This window comes from Aquarana catesbeiana, linkage group LG04, assembly GCF_042186555.1.
Source record: "Aquarana catesbeiana isolate 2022-GZ linkage group LG04, ASM4218655v1, whole genome shotgun sequence".
NCBI classification, from domain to species: domain Eukaryota; kingdom Metazoa; phylum Chordata; class Amphibia; order Anura; family Ranidae; genus Aquarana; species Aquarana catesbeiana.
The window spans coordinates 529,298,356-529,310,478 of record NC_133327.1 but is presented as its reverse complement, the minus strand read 5'-3'; the positions used below and the strand labels follow the sequence as shown (position 1 = coordinate 529,310,478).

Below are 12,123 nucleotides of genomic sequence, written 5' to 3'. Positions count from 1 at the left end.
TCAAGGATTTGTGTACCAGCACACTCACCCCGCGCGAATAGGCGGTGTGAGTGGAGTGGTAAGCCTTGCCCACCCAGGAATACTGCATAAAACCAGTCGTATCTGTCGTAAGGTGAGTCTCCTGAAGGCCCAGTATAGCAGGATTAAACTTCTTCAGACAGGCAGTTATCATTGTACGTTTCAGTGGGTCATGAACGCCACGGACATTCCAAGCAACTATCGGAGTGGTGGCCATGTTAGTTTCGGTAGGGTATTGTGTTCAGGGCCCACATAGCCCGGTGCCTCTGGCCCAAGCGCCCATGGAGCAACGTTCATGTTGTGAGTGCAAAGTTCCATCACCATGGCGTGACTTAGTAATGTGGTATGTCGACAGCATCTTAGTTGAGTAAAGATCAAGATACAACGTGTTCGTTCGAGTATCAAACAATTAAAAAACTGTTCCGGACTGATCTGTCGGGTGCAACCAGCATACCCGCATGGGGCACGGCTGATCTCCTGCTTTCTAGCCCCACGCCAAGATTCGTCCAGGAAACTCGTGCCAACAGGGCACCAAAAAACAGGCCCTCTGATCAGGGGCAAACTGTAGATTTGTGAGTCCCCGTGGGCATGTCTTCCCCACCTCGACTCAAGCTGCATGTTAACCTGTCAAATTCTTACAAAGCTCTAAGTAAGCGCTAGGTTTCGAAAAAAGGCAAACTTTATCCCGCCATATGAACGATGAGGGAAAAGAAGAAGGGGGAAAAAGTCAGCATGTTACATACCGGCCCCAGCGTGGTTTGTGGCCACCTTCAGTCTCCCCTGTCAGCTTCTCGATGTCTCCTGAGATCTTGTTCGTTGCGGTCCAGTCATGCAGATGCCTCAGAAGCCGATTCAAAGAAAGTTGACTGTCCCCTAGCCGTGATACGCAATTTAGCAGAATACAACATGGCATAGGAGACCTGTATTCTCTGTAGGCGCTTCTTTACTTCGGCGAACTTCGCCCTTTTACGTTGCACCTCTGCCGAAAGATCAGGGTAGAAGGAGATTTTAGTCCCATTGTAATGTATTGCGCCTCTCTCTCTGGCCAGTCTGAGTACAATCTCCCTATCTTTATAGTTCAGGAGCCTGGCTAACATAGATCTTGGTGGGTTGCCAGGGGGGAGAGGTCTTGGAGGAGTGCGGTGTGCCCGCTCCACAAAGAGGAACACATAACAAACATAAATTGGGGTTTTCTCAAATTTGACCGCAAAAGTGAAAATATGCTTTAACCACTTGCTTACTGGGCATTTAAACCCCCCTCCTGCCCAGACCAATTTTCAGCTTTCAGCGCTGATGCACTTTGAATGACAATACTTTGAATGACATACAACACTGTACCCAGATGAAATTTTTATAATTTTTTTTCCTACAAATAGAGCTTTCTTTTGGTGGTATTTGATCACCTCTGCGGTTTTTATCTTTTGTTAACAAAAATTTTAAAAGACCACATTTTTTTATAAAAAAATTATTTTTTTTATATTTTGTTATAAAATTTTGCAAACAGGTAATTTTTCTCCTTCATTGATGTACGCTGATGAGGCTGCACTGATGGGCACCAATAGGCTGCACTGATGGGCACTGATGGACACCGATGGGCTGCACTGATGGGCACCGATAAGGCGGCACTGGTGGGCACTGATAGGTGGTACTGGTGGGCACTGAAAGACGGCACTGGTGTGCACTGAGAGGTGACACCGAGAGGTGGCACTGATGGGTGGCACTGAAGGGCATTGATAAGTGGCACTGGTGGGCACTGAGAAGTGGCACTAATAGGTGGCACTGATAGGTGGCACTGATAGGTGGCAGTGATGGGCACTGATGGGTGGCAATATTGGGCATTGATCGGCACTGGTAGGTTACACTGATAGGCAGCACTGCTAGGTGGCACTGATGAGGCACTGATTGGCACCACTGGTGGGCATTGATAGGTGACACTTTTGGGCATTGATAGGTGTCACTCATGGGCATTGATAGGTGGCACTGGTGGGCACTGGCGGTAATTGTGGGCACAGATGAGGCAGATGTGCCTCCTTCCTCTTCGGGACCGATGTCCCTTGCACATAAGCCAGTGATCGGATTTTTTTCCTCCTCACACTGTCAGCGTGAGGAGAAAAAAAAAGATTACCAAGCTTTTGTTTACATCACGTGATCAGCTGTCATTGTCTGACAACTGATCACGTGGTAAGGGGCCAGGATCGGCCCCTTACTCGGATCCGTGATCACCCGAGTCTCAGTGACTCGGTGATCACAGCACGCGCCGCGCACGCCCTGCAGAGGGGTGCATCCAAAGGGGAGGATGTCATATGACGGCCTCCCGGAAATTCAGGTCCGTCTTGTGGCTGTCATTTGGCTATAGCGTGGACGCCAAGTGGTTAAATGAGAACTTTCCCAAATCTGAATTTTTTTAAAAAATTGCTGCAGTCATTTGTCTTGTATTCCAGATACAGGTTCTGATTTTGGGGCACCGTATCTCGTGCCCACTTGGGTGCTAGGAACCCCAAATTTAGTGTACAAACCTGGTGGAACTAGCACTACAACATATCCAAAGCTGGGGTTTCTAGCACCAAGTGGCCCCAAGATTTGGAGCCTCAAAGTTGGTTCGGAAAATGTCATTCTCTGCTGCAGAAAAGTGCTTGACATTTTCCAAACCGACTTTGGGGCCCCCGTATCTCGGGGTCACTTAGTGCTAGGAACCCCAGCTTTGGATATGTTATAGTGCTAGTACCACTGGGTTTGCACACCAAATTTGGGGTTCCTATCACCAAGTGTCCCCGAAATACGGGGCCCCAAATTCGGTCAACTGTGTCCATCTGCAGCAATGTCATTTCGGCACCCTTTGGGTCCAGAGACCCCAAATTTTGGCTGCAGCTAGGGGGCATCTAGGAACCCTTACCTACTGAGTTTGAAGTTTGGGGGACCTATGGCTGCAAATGGGCACAGTGAGACATGCAAATGGGCACAGTGAGGCTGCAAATGGGCATTGTTGACCCTCTTTTCCATTTACAGTAGCTGCGCATTTCTCACCCTAGGCTTATATTTGAGTCAATAAGTTTTCCCAGTTTTTTGTTGTAAAATTAGGTGCCTCGGCTTATATTTGGGTCGGCTTATACTCGAGTATATGCGGTAAATGCAGTTAGATTTATTTTAGATAGGTGCCTGATAACTCTAACTTTATAGTTGTCTTAGAAAGCTCTGACATATTATCTCAGAATTTCATTTTTAATTGGTCCCAAGGCTCTTCGTGCCATTTACCATGCTTTCTGTACAACTATATTTTTTGACAAGCTGACCTAACAAAATCCTTTATATTGTCATTAATTATGTATTTAATAACACTGTTTAAATTGCTTAACTTTCCCTAGACAAAATAAAGTGTTGTACTACATTGCAGCCTCACTGTTAGGAATGAAGATAGAGGGGAGAATTCAGGAAGAATGGCACACACGACGAAAATGGAGAGCATCCAAGTTGTAGAAGAATGGTAAGTTTCTTTTCCATGTTACAACACCCCCACCAAATGTACAACAATACTTTATCTGTGTAATACATTTTTTAGACCTAAGGCTGGTCTTAAACAGCCATTAAAGTAAAGGTGTTCAAAGTATGACCACTCTTCCAGCCCATTGCTAAGGTTTGCTGTGAGGACTAACGAAGGCCCCAGTCTGGCTAGTAATTAATTTTGATTTTCTATTTTAGCAGGCTATTAAACCTCCTGCTTTAGCATTATTTAAAAGGGATATGCCAAGAGTTACTGACAAGCTTTGGACTGTAATACACTGTAAAATCATGATAGCCAGTGGTTATGAAATTATTTGAGGGTATGTATGTATGTTTCTAATTAAAGTCAATGTAAACCATAACTGACAAACATAAACAATTGTCATGCTTTTTTTCTTGTAGAAATACTGTTTTGACCATTTTTACATCCCTTTTATGCACTGCTGATCTCTTGCAGCCCTTTTGCAAGCAATTCCTGTCCACATGCATGCACGTCAGTGCTTATGGTTTGATTCTTTTTACGGTAGTATTAGCAGTAGAATATGCCTGTGCAATGAGCAATGACACAGCTGCTTCTAGTCCCTACCCAAAGCATGTTGAAACTATGGAAGAAGATACTATGGAGGAAGATGATATTCCTTCTTATCACGGATATCTGACGATTCCCCGGGGATTTGCAAAGTGTGGGAATTGGGACTTTTGGCCGAAAAGTCTTAATATTTCCCCATCAGTAATAAGAAACAACTTAAAATGTAGTGAATAGCCCTGGTCAGCTGAGTCACAAGAGCCAATCATTTAAAGAAATAAATAACTTCTATGAAAGAGTGGACTGACAGCAGCCATGTTGTCAGCGTGTGGTGGAATTGTTAGGGAACACTGAAAATGTTTCCTTTTTTTGGCATTTTTACTTACTTCCCATGGCAGTGCCCAGGCTTCCCTTGACCTTTGTCTGGCAATAACTTGCTCCTTAGCCCTACAAATGACCAAACTGATTAACAAGATTTCATGGGATCAATTGGATTTGCCTCAGAGTTTGCAAACTTCAAGCAAGGTTCGTAAAACTGTTTTAGATTCTCTAATAAAAATACAGGAGAGCAATTATGAGAGATGTTTTTATCCCATAACAAAAGGTGCCTGAACAAGAACTTTCATGGTAGACTTACCAGATATGTTTAATGAAAGCTTTAGATTTTAGAAGAACGAAAATTACTTTTGAAATTACAATAACAAATTTAAGATTGCATGAGTTTTTAGTGATTGTGTTTACTTTACTTTACAATTTTGGTGAATAACAAAGATCACATGCTTCTGAATTGTAAATGACTTATAAAGTCATTATAAAAATAAATAAAAATACCCGGGCTTCTATTACTGAGTTCCTTTTTTCGCATCTCCTACTTTTAACCAGAACTCGGAGATGCAGTTACCACCTACAGAGCCACCTGGTGGTGAAATTCACTTCTGTATGATTACCATAATATACATTTGTGCACTGTAATCACTATTGGGTCTGAATATTGGGTTTCACTTTACAGAGCACGATATACAACAGCAGGAGAATTTTGCCATGGCATATACTGTATACGCAGACTGGGGAATGTACAGTGACTGTACAGCGGAAACTAAAATAATAGAACATTTCCAGGCAGCGATTTCAATTAGCACCGGAATAGTGATAATGTTGCTGGCCTTCACAAAATACTGTAATTTGAATTAATCTATAAACCAGTGATCCAAAAATAGCCATTCCTTTTTAAATTTAATTATTCAAAGCATGGTTTCTTTGACATAAGGGAGATCATTGTTTTCTCTAAGTGTGGGAAAATTGTAAGCATACTTCACACTTATAATGACTGTAGAAAATTATGCAATAATTAGCATTCCATCACTTCAAAAGCACTCACATGTCACATGCATAATATTTGCCTGGAGATGGGCTTTAAAAATAGGTCAACTGCACTTGACATAATAATACAACAAATATCCCACACAGGTTTAAGCCTCACAACAGGAAAATGGTGAATAAAAACACAAACAAAAAGATTAAAAAGAAACATTAATACCTAACTTGATTAAAGATGATGAATTACAGAAATAGCAGTAATGCCGCGTACACACGGTCGGACTTTTCGTCTACAAAAGTCCGACAGCCTGTCCGACAGACTTCCGACGTACCTTCGGCGGACTTGCGGCAGACTTTCTTACGAACGGACTTGCCTACACACGACCACACAAAAGTCCGACGGATTCGTACGTGATGACGTACACCGGACTAAAATAAGGAAGTTCATAGCCAGTAGCCAATAGCTGCCCTAGCATGGGTTTTTGTCCGTCGGACTAGCACACAGACGAGCGGATTTCGGGTCCGTCGTACTTACGACGTAAAGATTTGAAGCATGTTTCAAATCTAAAGTCCGTCGGATTTGAGGCTAAAAAAGTCCGTTGAAAGTCCGGAGAAGCCCACACACGATCGGATTACCAGCCAGCTTTAGTCCGTCAGCGTCCGTTGGACTTTTGTAGACGAAAAGTCCGACCGTGTGTACGCGGCATAAGAGTTTTATTCCAGTCCATTTCTCTGCAGGGTCTATTGGCCTAGAAGTGTTTATGAATACTAAACTTGTACATTAAAGTGGAACTCCACACAAAAAAACGAGATACACCACTAAAACACGTATACAGTGCCTTGAAAAAAGTATTCATACCCCTTGAAATTTTCCACATTTTATTACGTTACAACCAAAAGAGTAAATGTATTTTATTGGGATTTTATGTGATAGACCAACACAGTGGCACATAATTGTGAAGAGGAAGGAAAATGATAAATGGTTTTCCAAATTTTTTACAAATATCTGAAAAGCGTGGCATGCATTTGCATTTGTATTCAGCCCCCCTGAGTCAAAACATTGTAGAACCACCTTTCGCTGCAATCACAGCTGCAAGTCTTTTTGGATATGTCTCTACCAGCTTTGCACATCTAGAGAATTACATTTTTGCCATTCTTCTTTGTAAAATAGCTTAAGCTGTATCAGATTGGATGGAGAGCGTCTGTGAACAGCAATTTTCAAGTCTTACCACAGATTCTTAATTGGAGTTAGGTCTGGACTTTGAGTGGGCTGTTCTAACACATGAATATGCTTTGATCTAAACCATTCCTTTGTAGCTCTGGCTGTATGTTTAGGGTTGTTGTCCTGCTGGAAGGTGAACTTCCACCCCAGTCTCAAGTCTTTTGCGGACTCTAACAGGTTTTCTACTAAGATTGCCCTGTATTTGGCTCCATCCATCTTCCCATTAACTCTGACCAGCTTCCCCATCCCTGCTGAAGAAAAGCATCCCCACAACATGATACTGCCACCACAATGTTTCACGGTGGGGATGGTGTGTTCAGGGTGATGTGCAGTGTTGGTTTTCACCACACATAGCGTTTTGCTTTTAAACCAAAATGTTCAATTTTGACCAGAGCACCTTCTTCCACATGTTTGCTGTGTCTCCCACATGGCTTCTCGCAAGCTGCAAACGGCTTTCTTGCCACTCTTCCATAAAGGCCAGTTTTTTGGAGTACACGACTAATAGTTGTCCTGTGGACAGATTCTTACACCTGAACTGTGGATCACTGCAGCTCCTCCAGAGTTACCATGGGCCTCTTGGCTGCTTCTCTGATTAATGCTCTCCTTTCCCGGCCTGTCAGTTTAGGTGGACGGCCATGTCTTGGTAGGTTTGCAGTTGTGCCTTACGCTTTCCATTTTCGGATGATTGATTGAACAGTGCTCCATGAGATGTTCAAAGCTTGGGATACTTTTTATAACCTAACCCTGCTTTAACCTTCTCAACAACTTTATCCCTGACCTGTCTGGTGTGTTCCTTGACCTTCATAATGCTGTTTGTTCACTGAGGTTCTCTAACAAACCTCTGAGGGCTTCACAGAACAGCTGTATTTTTACTGCGATTAAATTACACACATTTGGACTCTGTTTACTAATTAGGTGACTTCTGAAGGCAATTGGTTCCACTAGATTTTAGTTAGGGGCATCTGAGTAAAGGGGGCTGAACACAAATGCACACAAAACTTTTCAGATATTTATTTGAGAAAAAATGTTAAAAAACTATTTATCATTTTCCTTCCACTTCACAATTATGCGCCACTTTGTGTTGGTCTATCACATAAAATCACATTAAAATACATTTACCTTTTTGGTTGTAACATGACAAAATGTGGAAAATTTCAAGGGGTATGAATACTTTTTCAAGGAACTGTATGTCTACTACTTTACCTGCACACGGATTAGTATTTTTTGTGTGGCCTTACTGCACTGCAAGAAAGGAGACATTCATCGTTTCTTATTAATTTTTTTGTTTGAGGGGTTAGAGACTAAGCAAACCTTACATTTTCTTCTCTTAAGTAATTCATCTTCCTGGTTTAATGTTTTAGCTTACTATGTCACCCTCCAGCTTCCTCATTAGCATTATCACCTCTGTCAAATGAGCTGACACAGCTGACATAGAAGCTGACATAGAAACATAGAAGTACTCAGTAATTTACGCACTAGCAGAAGTGTGCCGCATTTTCATCTTTTAAGGTTGCATACACACTTGTCTGTTTTTAGACCCCGTACCTACTGTAATTTGAATAAATAAAATATATTTTCCTCCATTTTTAGGATTAACATTGAGGCCATCACAAAACAGCCGTGAGTTATTCTGATTTAGAATCTTTCATCATAGATGAAAGTTTGAAGATACGGCCCATAGCAAAGAAAAGCACCCGCCACCCCCCATGTTGAGGGCATGTGGCCCGGTACGGTTCAGGAAGGGGGGGGGGCGCTCGCTCGTCCCCACCCCCTTTCCTGACCTGCCAGGCTGTGTGCTCAGATAAGGGTCTGGTATGGATTTTCGGGGGACTCCAACGCCGTTTTTTCAGCGTGGGGGTTCCCCTGAAAATCCATACCAGACCGAAGGGCCTGGTATGCTCTTGGAGGGGGAACCCATGCCGTTTTTAAAAAAAAATTGCCGTGGAGTTCCCCTTCAAGAGCCTCTGAGCACTAGTTGCATGCCAAAGTCGGGTCAGTTAAGACGGCGATCCGACTTTGATCCGACTTCAGTGATAATCAATGGGCTGAAGTAGGATCAAAGTCAGACCAAAATAGCGCAGGGATCATATTCAGAGTCAGACCGACTTGTGTCGAACCAGTTAAAACGGCTCTTATAGGGAAACATTGATTTTCACATGTCATGTGACATGAGCTCCCAATGTCGGAGCGTTTGTGGTACAAGTGTGAACCCAGGCTAAGGCTGGGTTCACACTGATACTACATGACAGTCATACGACTGTCACCCTACTTTGCTCTGCGACATCAGTCCTACATCGGTCTTAAGGCTGGGTTCACACTGCTGCAGTGCGAATTTACTGCGATTTTACCGCGAATTTACCGCGATTTTACCGCGAATTTACCGCGATTTTACCGCGAATTTCAGGAGTTGGATATAGCTGCGATTGATAGTCTAGCCAATGGAATCATAATGTAAAAAAAAAAAGGGTCTTAACTTCCTGTGTACTTCCTGGTTTTTGTGGAGAGTAGTGTGGTGGAATTCGCACATATGTGAACCAATCAATGCGATTCAAGAACGATTTACATTGATGTCTATGGAGACTAAATTCGCAACGCAACGCAGTAAACTCGCACAGGACCTTTTTTTCACGCAGGTTATATTCGCAACGCGTCGATGTGAACGGCACTAATGTTAATCTATGTAATTTAAATGACTTGCGAATTTGAGCGATCGCAACGGCTCAAATTCGCAATAGAATTCGCAGCAGTGTGAACCCAGCCTCAATCCATCCAACTTGAATGAACAGGATACTACTTTGATCCAACTTTGTGATGGTCTGACTTGTCCTTTGACCAATCAAAACAATCCCAGTGTGACATAAATTCTTTTTACTGCTGCTGTAATCACCATGTTGAATGTCACAAGTCGGATGGTTAGGACAAGGATCCTACTTTGATCCGACTTCAATGATATTCAATTGGCTGTAGTATGATCAAAGTCGGACCAAAGAAGTGCAGGGAGTATTTTCAAAGTCGGACCGACTTATGTCGGACCAGTTAAGACGGCTCTCATAGGGCAACATTGATTTTCACACGTCACGCAACATGAGCTCCCAATATCAGGGCGTTTGCCGTACAAGTGTGAACCCAGGCTCAGGCCGGTTTCACACTGGTGCAACACGACAGCCGTCCTACTTTGGATACGACTTTGCCCTGCGACTAGAAGCCGACATATGTCCGACTTTTAATGAACGGGGATCCGACTTGGATCCCCGCCAATATCAGGCACTGTGTTTGGTATGAATCTTGAGGGGGAACTCTGCGCCAAATTTTAAATAAAAAACCAGCATGGGTTCCCCCTCCAAGAGCATACCAGGCCCTTGGGTCTGGTATGGATTTTAAGGGGAACCCCCTACGCTGAAAAAACGGCATGGGGGTCCCCCCCAAATCCATACCAGACCCTTATCCGAGCACGCAGCCCGGCCGGTCAGGAATGGGGATGGGGACGAGCGAGCACCCCCCGATTCGTATCAGGCCGCATGTCCTCAACTTGGGAGGGGTGGGTGCTTTGGGGAAGAGGGGCGCCCTGCGCCCCCGACCCCAAGGCACCTTGTCCCCATGTTGAGGAGGACAAGGGCCTCTTCCCGACAACCCTGGCCATTGGTTGTCGGGGTCTGCGGGCGGGGGGCTTATCGGAATCTGGGAGCCCCCTTTAATAAGGGGGCCCCCAGATCCCGGCCCCCCACCCTATGTGAATGAGTATGGGGTACATCATAAAAAAAAGTGTCAATAAAAAAACCACATGACAGGTTTTTAAAGTAATTTATTAGGCAGCTCCGGGGGTCTTCTTCCGACTTCGGGGGTCTCTTCGTTCTTCTCTTCGTTCTCTGCCTTCTTCTCCGCGCTGTCCGGTATCTTCTGCCGGGCTCCTCCGCTGTCTTCTGCTCTTTTGCCGGCTCTTTTGCTAGCAGTGGCCCGGTTCGCCGTTTTCTTCCCTCTTCTCTTCTTCTCTTCTTCCGATGTTGACACAACGCTCTCTCCCACTGAAATGCCATATGCGCGGTCCGCAATGACTTATATAGGGATTGGGCGTGGTCACTGGGTGATGTCACCCGGTGACCCCGCCCCTTATTACGTCACAGTCCCATCATGCCCCGGGACTGTGACATAATAAGGGGCGGGGTCACTGGGTGACATCACCCGGTGACCACTCCCCATCCATATATAAGTCACTGCGGACCGCGCACACGGCATTACAGTGGGAGTGAGCATCGTGTCAACTACGGAAGAAGAGAAGAGGGATGAAGACGGCGGAGAAGACCGGGCCACCGCTAGCAAAAGAGCCGGCAAAAGAGCAGAAGATAGCGGAGGAGCCCGGCAGAAGATACCGGAGAGCTGGAGAAGAACCGGAGAACGTGGAGAAGAACCAGAGAGCGCGGAGAAGAAGGAAGAGACTCCCGAAGTCGAAAGAAGACCCCCGGAGCCAGAAGAAGCCCCCCGGAGCTGCCTAATAAATTACTTTAAAAACCTGTCTAGTGTGTTTTTTTTATTGACACTTTTTTTCCTAGGTGAATGGGTAGGGGTATGATGTACCCCATACTCATTCACATAGGGTGGGGGCCGGGATCTGGGGGCCCCCTTATTAAAGGGGGCTCCCGGATTCCGATAAGCCCTCCGCCCGCAGACCCCGACAACCAACGGCCAGGGTTGTCGGGAAGGGGCCCTTGTCCTCATCAACATGGGGACAAGGTGCTTTGGGGCAGGGGGGGCCACAGGGCCCCCCCCTGCCCCAAAGCACCCACCCCCCCATGTTGAGGGCATGCGGCCTGGTATGGTTCAGGAGGGGCTGGGGCGCTTGCTCGTCCCCACCCCCTTTCCTGACCGGTCGGGCTGCGTGCTCGGATAAGGGTCTGGTATGGATTTGGGGGAGACCCCCACCCTGTTTTTTCGGCGTAGGGGGGTTCCCCCCAAAATCCATACCAGACCCAAGGGTCTGGAATGCTCTTGGAGGGGGAACCGATGCCGGTTTTTATTTTAAATTTGGCGCGGTGTTCCCCCTCAAGATCATCTGAGCACAAGTCGCATGCCAAAGTCGGATCATGCAAGACGGCGATCCAACTTTGATCCGACTTCAATGATAGTCAATGGGCTGAAGTAGGATCAAAGTCGGACCAAAGTAGTACAGGGAGCATTTCTAAAGTCAGAACGACTTGTGTCGGACCAGTTAGGACGGCTCCCATAGGGGAAACATTGAATTTCACACGTCATGCGACATGAGCTTCCATGGTCGGAGCGTTTGTCAGACCAGTGTGAACCCAGCCGAAAGGAATAGTTAATTTTTATTAGTTTTGCTTTTGAATTGCACATGTACCATTCACACATTATTGTCCCATGTCATTTAAAGGGACAGTAACTATTTATTCACTTGGATTCTTCACTGGATATATTTATGTTTTGTGACATAGTTTTTGTTGATTTTATTTATTGTTGTGTTTGAGTGCAGCACTGTTTTTACTATTTCACTGGAAGTTTTGGTTTATTGACCTTTTAGTGCTAGCTACTG

At 45.0% G+C, this 12,123-nt stretch overlaps 1 protein-coding gene across 6 annotated transcripts in view; it reads left to right on the top strand.

Annotated features, from left to right (window-relative positions):
* The window catches only part of RGS17 (regulator of G protein signaling 17), a 319,010-nt gene that overhangs the window by 227,570 nt on the left and 79,317 nt on the right, over nucleotides 1-12,123 (top strand). For 2 of the 6 annotated variants that reach the window (XM_073627842.1, XM_073627838.1), the window contains one exon: nucleotides 3,422-3,499. The exons of 1 other annotated variant lie outside the window; for it this stretch is intronic. In XM_073627842.1, the coding sequence (XP_073483943.1) occupies nucleotides 3,453-3,499 (47 nt within the window). In that variant the 5' untranslated portion in view covers nucleotides 3,422-3,452. Of the gene's footprint in view, nucleotides 1-3,380; nucleotides 3,500-12,123 lie in introns of all 6 variants that reach the window. 3 more of the 6 variants (XM_073627841.1, XM_073627837.1, XM_073627840.1) reach the window with 2 other exon arrangements.